Source organism: Triturus cristatus, chromosome 2_2, assembly GCF_964204655.1.
Source record: "Triturus cristatus chromosome 2_2, aTriCri1.1, whole genome shotgun sequence".
NCBI classification, from domain to species: domain Eukaryota; kingdom Metazoa; phylum Chordata; class Amphibia; order Caudata; family Salamandridae; genus Triturus; species Triturus cristatus.
In genome coordinates this window covers 548,974,611-548,988,355 of record NC_140582.1, presented here as the reverse complement: position 1 = coordinate 548,988,355, position 13,745 = coordinate 548,974,611, and the positions used below count along the sequence as shown (strand labels likewise).

Genomic DNA, 13,745 nt, shown 5'->3' with positions numbered 1-13,745 from the left:
CAGCAGAATATATCTGTAACAAACTAACAATATTTTATATCAAACCAAACTTCCAAACAGCACAAGGTAAATAGAGCAAGCCAACCCAATCAACCACTTTCTTGCCATACAAAATCACCACTGCAATAGGATTGTCACTAAGCATATTCAAGTAATCAAATTAATTACATTGGATTGTTCAATTTTGATAAAACTGATTTGGGAAGGACGAATTCGTTGTAAAGAATATTCTTAATATGCAGAATATAAATTCAAGTAAGGAGTTGAAACTCTACATTTAACATGGAAATATGATGGTAATTGTTAAAATGGGAGGGCATTTCTCAATATTTGGGATCAAAGAGCTTAGAGCCATCTAAAACCAGGGCAACAAGTCTCGTAAACTTATCACAGAACGTCAAAGAAACCCATCTAACCATGGGTTTACCTGGTTTATGATTATTGAGTGCTTGTATAATGATCTGAATAACCATGGACTTCTTCCTGTAAAACGTCGGATACATGTAAATTACCCCAAAAAGAAGAAATTACCCCAGCATCGGAAACCGCCTGTTTTTTTTTTCAATTCCCAGAAGAACATTGTCCTCTTACTCAATATTACAATTAACAAAAAGTAACTCTTGTGCCTTTTAAATTCTACAGGCAAAAATGTGCTCGATCTCTCACTCCAAAACCAATCTCTGTCTCTGTTCCTTCTGTAAGGCTTATTTTGCCATCAAATGTACAAATCTGATAACAGAGGTGCCCTCTTCAGATTTAACAAACGCACAGCTTCAATCCTAAGATTTCAATTTCTTTTCCAGCTTATCAAAACGAAGAATTGAAATGTTCATCTTTGCAGGGAAATAACTAATGATCATACACCTAAAGTAAGCAATGTGGGAGTTCTTGAATGACTGGAATGAAAGAAGGTTCTAGGGTGATAAAGCGATGGGGCAGAGGGTCTAAGAATCCCTGATGTCATAAGGCTGAAATCTGGAACAGAATGTGTTGGGTTTCATATGTGAAAAGTGGAATTAGAGAAATACGAGGGAGACACCAAGAGAAAGAGAGGCAGACTCTGGCTCATAAAGGATATATGAGAACCAAGAACTAGGAGAACTGTGAGAACTGTGGAAAGGGAACAGTCTGGAGTTCAGCTTGTTTGCACTTCCTTGTGATAAGACTGGGTTGCTCTACCAGAACTCTTTTAATTTTCTGTCTCTCCAAGTCTCGGAGCACCTTGTATTCTCTTTTTTTCCATTAGACTGGAAAAGCCTTGCATTGTTTGTGTCTCACGTCCTTACAACCAAGTACTGGTAGTCTCTAGTTAAAAAGCTGGTTGCTGGGAAGATGAGTGGGGACTCTCCTCTTGACCAGTGAGGACATATTTTGAGACATACTTTAACTCCCTGAACAGAAGGTTTTATAGTAAGACATCCATCTGTCTAGTAAGAACCACTTCCTCAAAGGATATTCAGTCCTTGGGTCCTGTTAGGTAGAGATTCCCCATTGATAGTTTTGCATTTTCCTTCAGAGGCTAGGGGGTGGTAGGTCCTGCACAGTGCTTGCATGGAAGAGGTGTAGTACCCCAGAAGGTTGGAATATTTATAGGAATAAAAATTAAGCATTCTGGTGCAAAGATCTCTCTTTACAATGCAATATTTTCTGCCCCCCCCCCTCCAGCCCATACAATTAACCACACACAAACATCCCTCACCCCCCCATGAGTGTTAATGAATTATTAGAGCACATAGCCAGCTATAGTATGAACACCAAAAACTGTAAGCAGTGCTTGGCATGTTCCCTCAGTAGGGATAGTAGAGAACCTGTGCTGGGTGAATGACTCTGCTGGCTAATTTCACTGGATCCAATTGGCAAAACATTATGTAAAACTAAAAACAACTTAAGTGGGCAAAAAACGTGCTGATAAATTATCCTATCCAGTGTCACAAAATCAAGGCCTGGCAAAATGTAACCTTCGGGAATGGCATTTGTAAATGCAGACATCCTGTTAATATGTTAATATCGTCTAAAGTAGGTAGTTATACAAATTTGGAGTTGGGGGGGGAGGGTTCATGGGTGTTCTTGTGCGAGTCTGCCTGCAAAAGTAGCTGATCAACATCAAACGTATGCTAGTGGGTATTTTCCTACCCTTTGAAAGTTGATTCCCAAAGTCTATGGGGGAAGATTTACAAAAAATTCATGCAGCGCAGCCCCCCGCGAAGCTGGGCTGCATTGCGCGACAGGGAGGGAGCAGGAGAGCGCCATATCTTCAGAGATATGCCTCTCTCCTCCCCTTTCCCTTGCGCCAATGCTGATTACAGCTGCAGTGCGCCAAGCACACCCCTTAGCGCCATAACCCTGGGTTGTGTGCATTAGTCTAGAATAGATTTTGTACAGGAAGGGTACCCTTCCTGCACAAAATATGATGCCCAGACACAATGCAAAGTTTTTCCCACCTCGTATGCGTGCTGCACAGTGCAGCACGCATGCTAAGTCAGAAAACAAAGGATTAATTAAAGCATTTCTCCTTCAGTGCGCCTACTTGAAAAGACCGCAGTTTTCTCACGCTAAACCTCATCTACTTTATTTAGTAAATTGGGTATAGCGTGAGAAACCTTGGGTGGTTGCATGGGAACGCCCATGCTCCACTCTTGGTACGTCCCATGGCGCAAAGTAACGCGAAGCAGCGCAATGCGCTGCTTCGCATTACTTTTATGTTATTTCCAGCGTTAAACAAGTTTAGCACTGGAAAGTAAATAGGGAAAAAAAGATTTTGCACCGATTTGCGTCACTATTGTGATGCGAATACAGTGCAAAATCTTAGTAATTCTCTCCCTAAATGCACACAAATGTACTCCTGTCAAGGGCATGAGTAATTGGTTCACCTGCTGCTAATGGGGAGGGAGCACATATCACATGTGAGCTATCACTGGTGATCCTTGTCCAGGGTCTTGACCCTTACTGTCTTTTCTAAAGTGTCCCACCTGGTGACACCTATTGCAAGTCACCACCTTGGACTTGGAAGAACCTTCCTGTCCTATCTTCTCAGTTTTCATTGGGGATGTAGCAGAATGAATTCCTCAACAAGAAAAAATATTTTTCAGGATAAAAAAAAAAGAAATTGAAATTGCAACTGCATCAAATTCACACATGCAGAATACCCACAAGGTGAAAATTGCACACATGTATGTTTTACTAATGTAAGTACACTTGGAAATGTATGTCTTGGATAGTTATTAAGGAACACTACTGGAATTCTTTGTGAATCCTGCTAAATTTGCATTTGCTCTACACATAGGAGTAGGACTGGGGAATAAATCCGGATGTTTGAAGCTGGACATTTGTGAATCTGGACAACTGAGCAGCTGGCAGGGTCAACCATAAGGATGGGTGAACTGAGTGGCACCCGTGGGTGCTGAAGCATCAAGGGGCACGTGAAGCTGCCAACACTGCAGAGTGCCAAGTGCCAAATATAAATTATTTCGATTTTCTGTGACTAGCAGGCAACCCAGATGCATGTGCTTCTCCCAATCCTCTAAATATTTTTTCTCACCCCGCCTTTGCATTCACTAAGCGCAGGTAGCTCGACAGTCACAAAGTGACAGTAGAACCAATGCAGGAAATGTGGGAGAACCCACCAGATCCCAGTTCTAGCAGATAATTCCGAGTTATATCTGGGATCGGGATGACCCAGTCAAAGATGCTGAATTTGTCCTGGTGGACTTTCCTGGATATGGGCACAATTCAGCAGCGCCTGCACGTTGTCTGCCTTCTGTTCGGAGTACCAACAGCAATGTGCAGGCGGCAATGGGGCTTTCTCATCGTACTTCCAGATGGATCTAAAACAAAGGCCTGACTTAAAGGGCCATCAGAAATGCAATTGTTGAAGTATCACCCTGGCTGGGAGCCATAAAGAACCTATGCAATGGAAGGAAACAAAGGCACACAGCTTCTCATTTCACAAATACTTCAGAGAAACTTGATTTTGAGGCATATTTTTTACTTTGTTCAACCCAGCTATGTAAGAAACATGCATGCACTGTAGGAATACCAGTGGATCTGTGTGTGTGGATAATTAGACAACAGATTAAACGACACTAATTTACTTGTTATCAAATTATTTTATAGCGTCACTCATCCCAGTGTAGGGCGTCAGAAAACTTGCCAGCACGCACAAAAAATAAATAATATAAATGTGGGCAGATCAATGTACAGGAAGGTCAATGTACAGGAAGTGTTGCAGAAGACAATGAGGGTTATAATGTGTAAGAATCACACATCGGCCACACTTGTAGACAATATTTGTTTGGCGTGCATGGTGCATCTGTACTAAAAATACTTTATTACTACCCAAAGGAACCCTTCTTTGCAAACTTAGACTAACAGCAGATCGGGTGGAAAATAATAAGGGTAACTTGGAGTATGCATGCAGCTCATTAATACTGGTTCATAGCTCACTGTGCTATATTAGTATTGCAATGTATGAACTTGAAGTCACAAAAGGCTCTCTGTGTCAAAAGCGGTAACCCACTTAACTATCTCCTTAAAATACAAATCTGGGATTTGCATGTTACATGACGTACTTTGCAGCAGGTACAGTTACTCTCAATGCTACTTTAAGAGTCACAAGTGACTGGACAAAACACAGAACTCTCCTGGAACAGCATTACCCACCAGAGTTAGCTTATTAATAAAAATTGCTGGGCACACAAAGACCAGTGCAGGAGCAGTGCCTTAAATGGGGAGGCACTATTACGTACTCACTACCTGCACTTCTTTAATCTGGACGGGATAGTACTGCACTTTTCCGCACGGCTCTAAAGATTTTAAATGGAAGAATATCAGCACTTCTCATCAGCAAACAGGTACTCTGTGACAAGGAGTACCCGCACTTCTATGCTTCCATTTCAAGCATTGTGCAGCAGGTGTTTCAACCCTGCAAGATATTTTAAATGCAGCCTCTTTGTGAGCAATTAAGTAAGCTGGAACAGATTTACTGTCACATTTGTCTCTGTTGCCAATTTCTTTGCAGAACCTTTTTGAAAAAACAAATATGTAAATTGCCTGTCAGACTCCACTTTTCATGACTCTGCCCCTCGTGACTCCACCTCCTTTCCTCTGCCACACACTGGCCTCAATTTATAGGTTTCCGGAGCAAATGTTTTACAATTCTGGCTCTGAGTAGAACCATGCATAAGTCAGGTTCCTGTCATTTGCATTTTGTATGGTTTCTTCTTGAGTGTACAGTGCTTAGAAAATGCAGGCTTTAGAGAGCAGTTAGCAATCACTTAAGATGATGCTTGTTTCATTAACAGAGTGATGTAAGCAATCTCCAACTCGTAACACTTTGCCTGGCCCAAAGCGAGAGAAAATATAAATTACTGTATTAAATACTTTAAATGATACTGTTGTTGTCCAAAAGGAGTTCTTATTACAATCACACTTTGTCAACACTTATATGTTTAGTGATATATTTGTATTCAAAACAGCATTTTTCCATTTTATTTTTTGTATTTGTCAGCCTAAGAGGGATGGGGATGCCCAGACGTGGGTGGTGTGCTCCATGCCACTGGATTGAACCTAGCCTGGCTGATGAGGGGCGATTTCCTGAAACCAGTCCCAGGATGCTCGTTTCCAGTCTAGTGAGGACCTGGCCTGGCAGTTAGGGCTGTACTGTTCCCATGGGGTGCAGGGTCAAGACTGATTTGCACATGCCTCGTCCAAACTGGGGTGGCGTGGTGAGGTGACAAAGTAACAATGGATTTAGGCCCAAATTTCTGACTGGGGTGAGTGTTTGACATTGTTCAGCATTCCGTCCATCAATTGTTCTTTTTACATTTCTCACCCCAAGTGAGACGGTATGCTCAGATGTGGGTATCATGCTAACCCTGCATCTGGATTCAAGCTATCCTGGCTGATAAGAATGGGAACTGGTCCTAGGATGCTTGTTTCCGGTCCAGGGAGGACCTGAACTAGCAGTTTGGGCTGTACTGTTCCCATGGGGAGCAGGGTCAAGACTGGTTTGCATATGGTTGAATCCAAGCTGGGGTGGCTGATGGGCAAAAAAACGATGGATTTAGGCCTAGATTTCTGACTGGGGGTGAGTGGCATTGTTAAGCATTCCGTCCATCAATTCTTGTTTTTGCATTAGCAAATGCTGATATCAGACATGGTAGGTTTTCCAATCATGTTTTCAAACGTGCATTCAGTTATCGGTAGTTCTGTAGTTAAAAGGCTTTGTTAGAAATGGGGGTCTCTAGTTGGCAATGGCTGGCCACTGTCCAAGTAGGGACCCTTCTTCATAAGTCGGAGTAGGAGGCCTCCACCCTTTGATAACCCCTGCTCAAGCCTGTGGTAACGTAGCACGAGCAGCTAGGCTTATCTCAGAGGCAGCGTGTGAAGCATTTATGACCATACACAGTAACACAGTGAAGAACACTACAAAGGGAAACCACACAAGTAGTTATAAAAAATAAGTATCTTTATATAGACTTAACACAAGACCAATAACGATAAAAAGCCACAATATTGTAAAATAGGATTACTCTTGAAAGGCTGCAAAATAGCTCAAAGTGTGCAAAGGGGAATCAGTTCAAAGCAGTGGTCTCTGCGACCCTTTTACTTACAAAGTACCTGGATTTCGTATCAAAACAAACCAAATGTCGCAAAGAAGCTGTAGCGATTATTTTCTGCACGCGAGGCTGGCGATGCGATGAATCCTTGCCGCGAGGGAGGAGACGAGGCGCCGATCTGCTGATGCGTGCGGGGACAAGGTGACAAACTTCTGCACGCTAGGCCGCTGATGCGATGACTCCTTGCCTCGAGGGGGGGAGACGAGGCGACGATCCTGTTGCATGTGCGATCAGGTTGCGATGCGAAGAAATGGCGCTCCGGGAGGGAGCGACGATCCTGATGCGATGTGATGAAAATGGCAGACGCTCGGCATCCGCACTGCGATGATCTCAATGCGGTGATCTTTGGAGTTAGCGAGCACTTGGAAGCCCGCAAATGTGCGATGCGATGATCTTTGGTTGCGAGCGCTCAGTGGCAGCAGCGCAATGATTTTCCTGTGCGCTTTCAGCTGCGGCGGCTCGCAAACGTGCCCCAGCCCTTGGGTGATTGCTGTAGCAAGATTAATAAAAGTTCTCTCAAAGTCCTTTTCCCTCTTCTTCCAAGTCCAATGGTAACCACTGCAGGCCAATCCAAGCACAAGGATAGTCACCTCCTGCAGATTCCTTCAGTTACACGGACAGAGGTTCGTCTTGATGTCCAGGAGCAATACAAATTGTAGGGGTTTGGGCACAGGTATTTATACCCCAAAAGTCTTTGTTCTAAAGAGTCACAAGTCACTGAACCCAGCCAGAACCAGTTCTGCTCAGTCCTGGAGCACTTTGTTTACCAGGCTGCATCCTTCCTTTCAGAGAGAGGGGGTCTGCCATCAGACACACAGTAGGAGGTGGAGCCAGCATTCACCTTGCCAGGCACCACCATATTCAGGTCAAGGAGCTACCCCTCCCCATACTCCAAATGCAGATCTCTCTATTCAACCCAGGTCTGACTCAGCCTGCCTTGTCCCTCCAAAACCAGACAGCCAATACACATAACAGCAGAGCACACTGGAAGGCTTAGGCAACAAAATACTTACTTTCTAAAAGTGGTATTTTCAAACACAGAATAGAAAAATAAACTTTACTAAAAGATGTATTTTAATATCCTGAGCTCAGGCATACTAAATTCGTTTTTCTACCATGTTCCTTGGGTCCGTTAGGATTATAGAATATAATAGTCAAACTGCCCATTCTGGCCTATGGAGAACAGGTAGCCTTACTGTAGTGAAAAACGAAATTGGGTGCAATTCACTACCAGGACATGCCACACATACCAAGGCATGTCCTACCTTACACATACAATGCATCCTACCATCGGGTGACTTATATGATGCCAAGGGAAGGTTCAGGGGCTGGAAAGGGTGGGCACTTCACAGCCAAGATGGCAGTTCTGGACTGCACACAGACTCTGCAGTGGCAGGTCTGAGGTACACTTAACAAGCTGCTTCTGTGGGTGGTGCAACCCAGCGCTGCAGGCCCACCCGCAGCATTTGGTTTACCAGCCCTGGGCACACACAGGCCACGCTACTAGGGACTAACAGATAAACCAAATAAGCCAATCATGGATATACCAATTCACATATCATATTTACACAGGGAGCATTCGCGCTGTGGCACTGAATGGCAGTGGCACAGCGCCCAGAGCATCTAACACCAGCAAAAACAGAGGAGACAACAGCGAAAAATGGAAGGGAGACCCACGCCAATGATGCCAGGTCAAACAGGCTTCATTGAAACTAGATGTGTGGTTTCAAGAAGACAACAGGGTATGTCTATTTACAAGACGTGGAGGTACAAGATTAAGCGAACTGGGCAGAACCCAGCAGGGGGGTGGCGGAGGATGCTGTCAGAGGAATGTGTACTGCCTGTGTTTACCTGTTCTGATTGTACGAAACCTTCAGTTTTTGCTGAAATGTGGGATTTTAATAGATTGGGTAAATCTATATTTTAGAGATACAGACAGTACCAGCCAGCACAAGCAAACTAGATGACCAAAGAGTGTGTTGGAATAAAAAAAACGATAGGGTTGCTATTATTTTTATGCACAGCCCTTGAGACAAGAAAGTGTTTGCTCGGTTTGTTTTTTCTTGAGTAGTATTTCAAGTACCTCAGTCCTGGGCACCTATAAAGCTGTAGTAGAAAAAAAGATAGTGTTGTCACTTTCTGGAATGTTACTTACATCTTTAGCGGGCAGCACAAAGACACCCGTGTATTACCATTTCATGTCAAGCTGAGAGTGCGCACATGTATGGTCATCCCTGCCAACTCTCACAGTGCCACCCTGTGACACGCGATATCGGCTCACATCACATGGTCTCCCGGTGAGGAGCCGACATCACATGGTGGCAGGGAAAACGAGCTGAAAACCACGGTAAATAGTGTTTTTCAGCTTCTTTTCCAAGGCTTTGAAACTGCCTACGTCCATTAAGAGGTGTGAAAACACCCCAGAACATCGGCAGTGGACTCAGCAAGCTTTTTTTGGGGGGGTGGGGCGGGGTTAGGGGCCGGGTGGGGTTTCAAAAGTGCCTCCTGTGTACTTCTCGTGCGAGGCACCGCCCCCTCCTCACACGGTGAGATTTTTCTTCCAGTTGGCAGGTATGTATGCGTGTGTCAGAAAGTGAGAGAGAGATTCTTCATTCTGAGCGTCAGACCTTTATTTCTCTTATAGACCCCTCCAGAGATGACGTTGAGGGTAAATGGGTGTCTCGTTCACATATTATTTGGTAAAGAAAAACATGCTCCGCTTTTATACTAGTTATTTTTAGGTCTCGCCTGAGCCAGCGCTTTAGCGCTGCTCTGGCGAGAGCTTTAGTAAACGAGGGATTTGGAAGTGCAAACTAGTGCTTTTCAGGCCTCCAAATGCAGTGCATGTGCGCCGGGCGCGCGCACCGTTTGGCAGCCTGCCTGATCACTTTCGCGGCTGCTTTGAAGTTCTCAGTGAGCCGCGCGGCCACTGAGAACATCAAAGCGGCCGCGAAAGTTCTCACCATTTGCCACCCCCTCCCTTATCCCACTTCTCTTCTCCCTCGCATACTTGCCTCGTTCCTCCGTTGTCCCTTTGTAGCCCTAACGTAAAGTTCACTTAAAACCCCACTTCTCTTCTCCCTCGTCAACACACTACTGATCCTCTCTCGTTTATGTAGTAGAGCGTTTTTTGTGTCATGCAGCACATATATATTGTCAACTTATCACAGGAAGAAATGTGATTTTCCCAGAATCACAAGATGTTACGGAGCAGAGACTCGAGCCGGGATCTCCCGCTCTCGAGTCAGCAGCGCCATAGCCTCGCCACTAATACTTGTTTACAATTTACTACGGACGGGCACTTATGTGGGTGCTTGCGTGTCCGCTTTATATTTACAAAAAGCGCTCACCTTGAGGTCACGCTTTAACTTTAAATATTGTTTTTATTCTCTAGCTGCTTTATATTTACACAAAAAGCGTTAGCAGCACGCCGCAACGTCCGCTTTACCTTTAAACATTGCTTTTTTTATGTTCGCCACACTGCGCTTCAGCCATCCTCTAACTAGAACCATCCGGTGTCTACCTAGGTCGCAAACATGTCATCTTCTAAGAAACTAGCATGCTCCTGAACCTTTCGACCCCCTAGAACATCCTCGTACTACCCGGAGTCCGGACTTCTGAGGGAACTCATCCGTGGCACATCTCGCCTCCAAACATCGGCTGCTGAATTATCACCTCACATCTGAGTGCCAATCTCTAAAGATCTATGCGATGTGTATCCTGGCAGCAATCACAGATGTGTGGCAAACGGAGCACATGCCCCAGGGCCACTGATTGCAGGAAGGGCCATGGCGTTAATAAAAACAAACTAATGCATCTAACGATGTCTAACCCGAATATTGAAGCAGACAAAAACACTGAAGGCAGTCGATCCTATTGCCACCACCTGACAAACCCTAGTCAGTGTTCACCAAGGAAGTCTGTGCCCTTCGTAGCGCACTTAAGTAAAGTGTTAGGGAAGTGTCCCTTCTCTCAAATGCGCTAATTTCCAGGAACTATACACTTCCCCCTCTCCAGCCCGGTCTCTCCCTCAGCACAGATGAAGTCACCCAGGAACCCTTCTGTTTACAGTTAACTTCACAGGTTACGAAATTGCTGTTCTTTCTAGTATTCCCTTAGCACGCCTTCTGGGGTGCGAGAATGACTCCAGAGCATGCTTGTCTAGCCAGGTACAGAGTGCAGGCTTAACCTACAGCCCAGTACAGAATGCAGGCTACTGCTCATCATACAGCTGACTACAGAGTGCACGATGCACGTTCACAGTCCAGTGCAAACTGCAGAATACAAAGCCTGCTACAAAGTGCATGGCGCATGCATAGCCCAGGGCTTCCACCTATCGCCCGTCAAACCCACCACCTGACAAGAATCGGGTTGTTACTGGGGGCAGACACAGCGACCTCACAGGTAAAAACTGCAGACAATTGACTTTCCGAGTGGCTGAAGCTGGGAATTTTCTTATTTCTTCCTTCAGGGAGAATGTATGACGTTACAATGCATACATTTACAAAGCATGCCTTTACAACGCAGTTTTTACATTGCAGCATCCTTTACAACGCATACATTTACATGGCATGCCACTACAACGATTTTTTTAAACTACATTTACAATGCATTCCATTACAACGCATTCCATTACATTACATTATACCTTTACAACGCATACCATTACAGCGCATACCATAACATTGCATTTAAGGTAAGTGTTGGATAGTGTAGGGGTAAAAATTGCTATTCTAACTCCAGGGGGTGCAACAGTAGGGTAAGTGTTGGATAGTGTAGGGGTACTGTGCATTGTAATGGTATGTGTTGTAATGACATGCGATGTAATGCCTGCGTTGTAGTGACATGCGTTGTAGTGTCATGCGTTGTAGCGACATGCAATGTAATTGCTGTGTTGTAGTGACATGCGTTGTAAAGGATGTTGCGATGTAATGACTGCGTTGTAAATGTAGTGCGATGTAATGACTGCGTTGTAAAGGTTGTTTGTCTTCAGAGATCAGTCCTTGCCTTTTCCGATGCCCCTTTTAAGTAAAAGCAATTTGTTGCATTTCGTTCTGCATCTGGTCTCAAAAAGGCAGGGTCTACCACCTGTACTGGGCACCTATGCGCTGCTTCAGGGGATTGGGGTTCCGACCATGCGATGTGTATATAGGGAGATTCTATGTCACTACCTAATTTGTCTATTTGAGACTTGCCTTGTAACCATGGGGATACATTTGCATAAAATTCACCAGGGATCTCTAGAATGTTTTCTTCACAGTGATCATGATGAAGGTCATAGACACTGTTATCCTCCTGTGACAGAAAGAAATCAGACTACTTTTTAAGAATGCAGTGCTATAATGTGCCTATTAGTGTCAAAGCGCCTTCGTTAAAGAAATACACTTTTTGAAATTTGAAGAGTCTTTATCATATTTTCATCAAATAACATGGAAGCCCATCCTTGGGTGTATGTGGCTGTTACCAGTGCCACGTGAAGTAACAGAAGATGCTGTAGGACATAGGATAATGTGCTGCATGGCTAAATACTTGTAAGGTCCCAAAGGCGAGACCTATTGGCTATGCCAATGCTTGTTAAATATATTCCATCCCAGCTTTTTCACATAATGTATCTCTTGAAGCATACCTGCCAACCCAAACAACACTCTCACCGTGTGAGAAGAGGGTGGGGGGGACTTGTGCCGAGAAGTACCTAAAGGCACTTTTGAACCCCACCCTGCCCTTAAGACCCCTCCCCCCCCCACAATTTTTTTTTTTTTGTTGTTGCGGAGTGCTACTGGTGCCGATGTCCTGGGGTGTGTTTAGTCCCCCTCAATGGATATAAGCACTGAAAGCAGTTCAACGCCTCGGAAAACGAACCGGAAAAACACTATTTACAGTGGTTATCGGCGCGATTCCCCTGCCACCGTGTGATTTCGGCTCTTCACCAGTGTGTGCTGGGAGCAGATATCGTGCGTCACACGGTGGGAGTGGACAGGTATGTCTGACTACTCTGTGATTTTGCGCCGAGGTATGTAAGTAAGCTTTACAAGTAACCACCGCGGGGACAGTCTTTCACTGCGCCCGGTCACACTCGCTGTAGGTATTAGGCAGTACTAGTAATCCAAGTAAACGTTACCTTGTCGGTCTGGAGGCTGGCCGGGCTGCCGTACCTGCAGCGCGTCACAAAGTGCTCGCAGTTGTTCCACAGCAGGCTGTACTCCACGGCCCCCACCAGCTGTTCGGCTCGCCGCGCCACCTCCTCCGCGGGCAGCGCCCCCTGTGGGAAGCTCCGGTCCAGGTGGTTGACCAGGATGCGGCTCCCGTAGGCGAAGTCGTGCACCGAGTCCACCCGCACGCTGGCCGCCTTGGCCAGGACCCCCAGCACCAGCCGCTTGTTGGTCACCACCTTCTGCAGCAGGGACGGGTCCTCGGACAGCAGGGGCAGGATATCCGGCATCAGGTGGGCCACCCGGTCCTCGCCCAGGTAGATGCCAAAGTGGACGAAGAGGGTGCGGGGCACCTCCAGCAGGTCTCCCCTTTTGTATAGAGAAATGTCATAGTGCCATTCAGGGGTCACTTCATCTTCGGACACACTGAAGAGTTTGAAGTTGGAAATCAGCAGCACTTTCTCGATGAGAAAATACAGCACTTCCAGCACTGAGGATTTCATATTTCCCTCGCTGCAGGCTGCACTTTGCTTCCGCTGGCGCCGCCGTTCTTTCTGTTAAATTGAAATACTGCCTTTCTCTATAAAGGCTCTTTGACGGGAAGGTGGGAGCTGTTTGAGTGGAGGGGGCTTCCTCTATTAAAGAAAAGTGGCTTCTGATTGGCTGAGGGCATTTTGCCAGTATGGTAAATGAAACTTTTTTAGCTTCCTCAGTGAAAATGTTCAGAAGGACCTCCCCTGCTCCCCCCACCGGTGGCAGCAATGCCATGCTTTCTGCGATCCGCCCACCCCAGGGTGCCTGCAGCGGTAAATAGGACAGCGTTATCCCGTGCTTTAAGTGGGATGAAAAAACTGAGGGAGTGTCTCACAAAAAGGGCGTGGTCGATATTATTAAAGGCGTGGCTTAAAATCCACGCTAGCTAAAAATCCGTGCTTCTGTTGTTTGACTGCAATTTTTCTGCTTCTGAAATTGTATTCAT

At 45.4% G+C, this 13,745-nt stretch overlaps 1 protein-coding gene across 1 annotated transcript in view; it reads right to left on the bottom strand.

The window, feature by feature from the left end:
- Window positions 1–13,406, bottom strand: part of LOC146862496 (lecithin retinol acyltransferase-like) — a 92,034-nt gene extending 78,628 nt beyond the window's left edge. The window contains exon 1 of the mRNA XM_085641701.1: window positions 12,736–13,406. Coding sequence (XP_085497827.1) covers window positions 12,736–13,269 — 534 coding nt within the window. The 5' untranslated portion in view covers window positions 13,270–13,406. The remainder of the gene's footprint in view (window positions 1–12,735) is intronic.
- Between the last annotated feature and the right edge of the window lie 339 nt (window positions 13,407–13,745).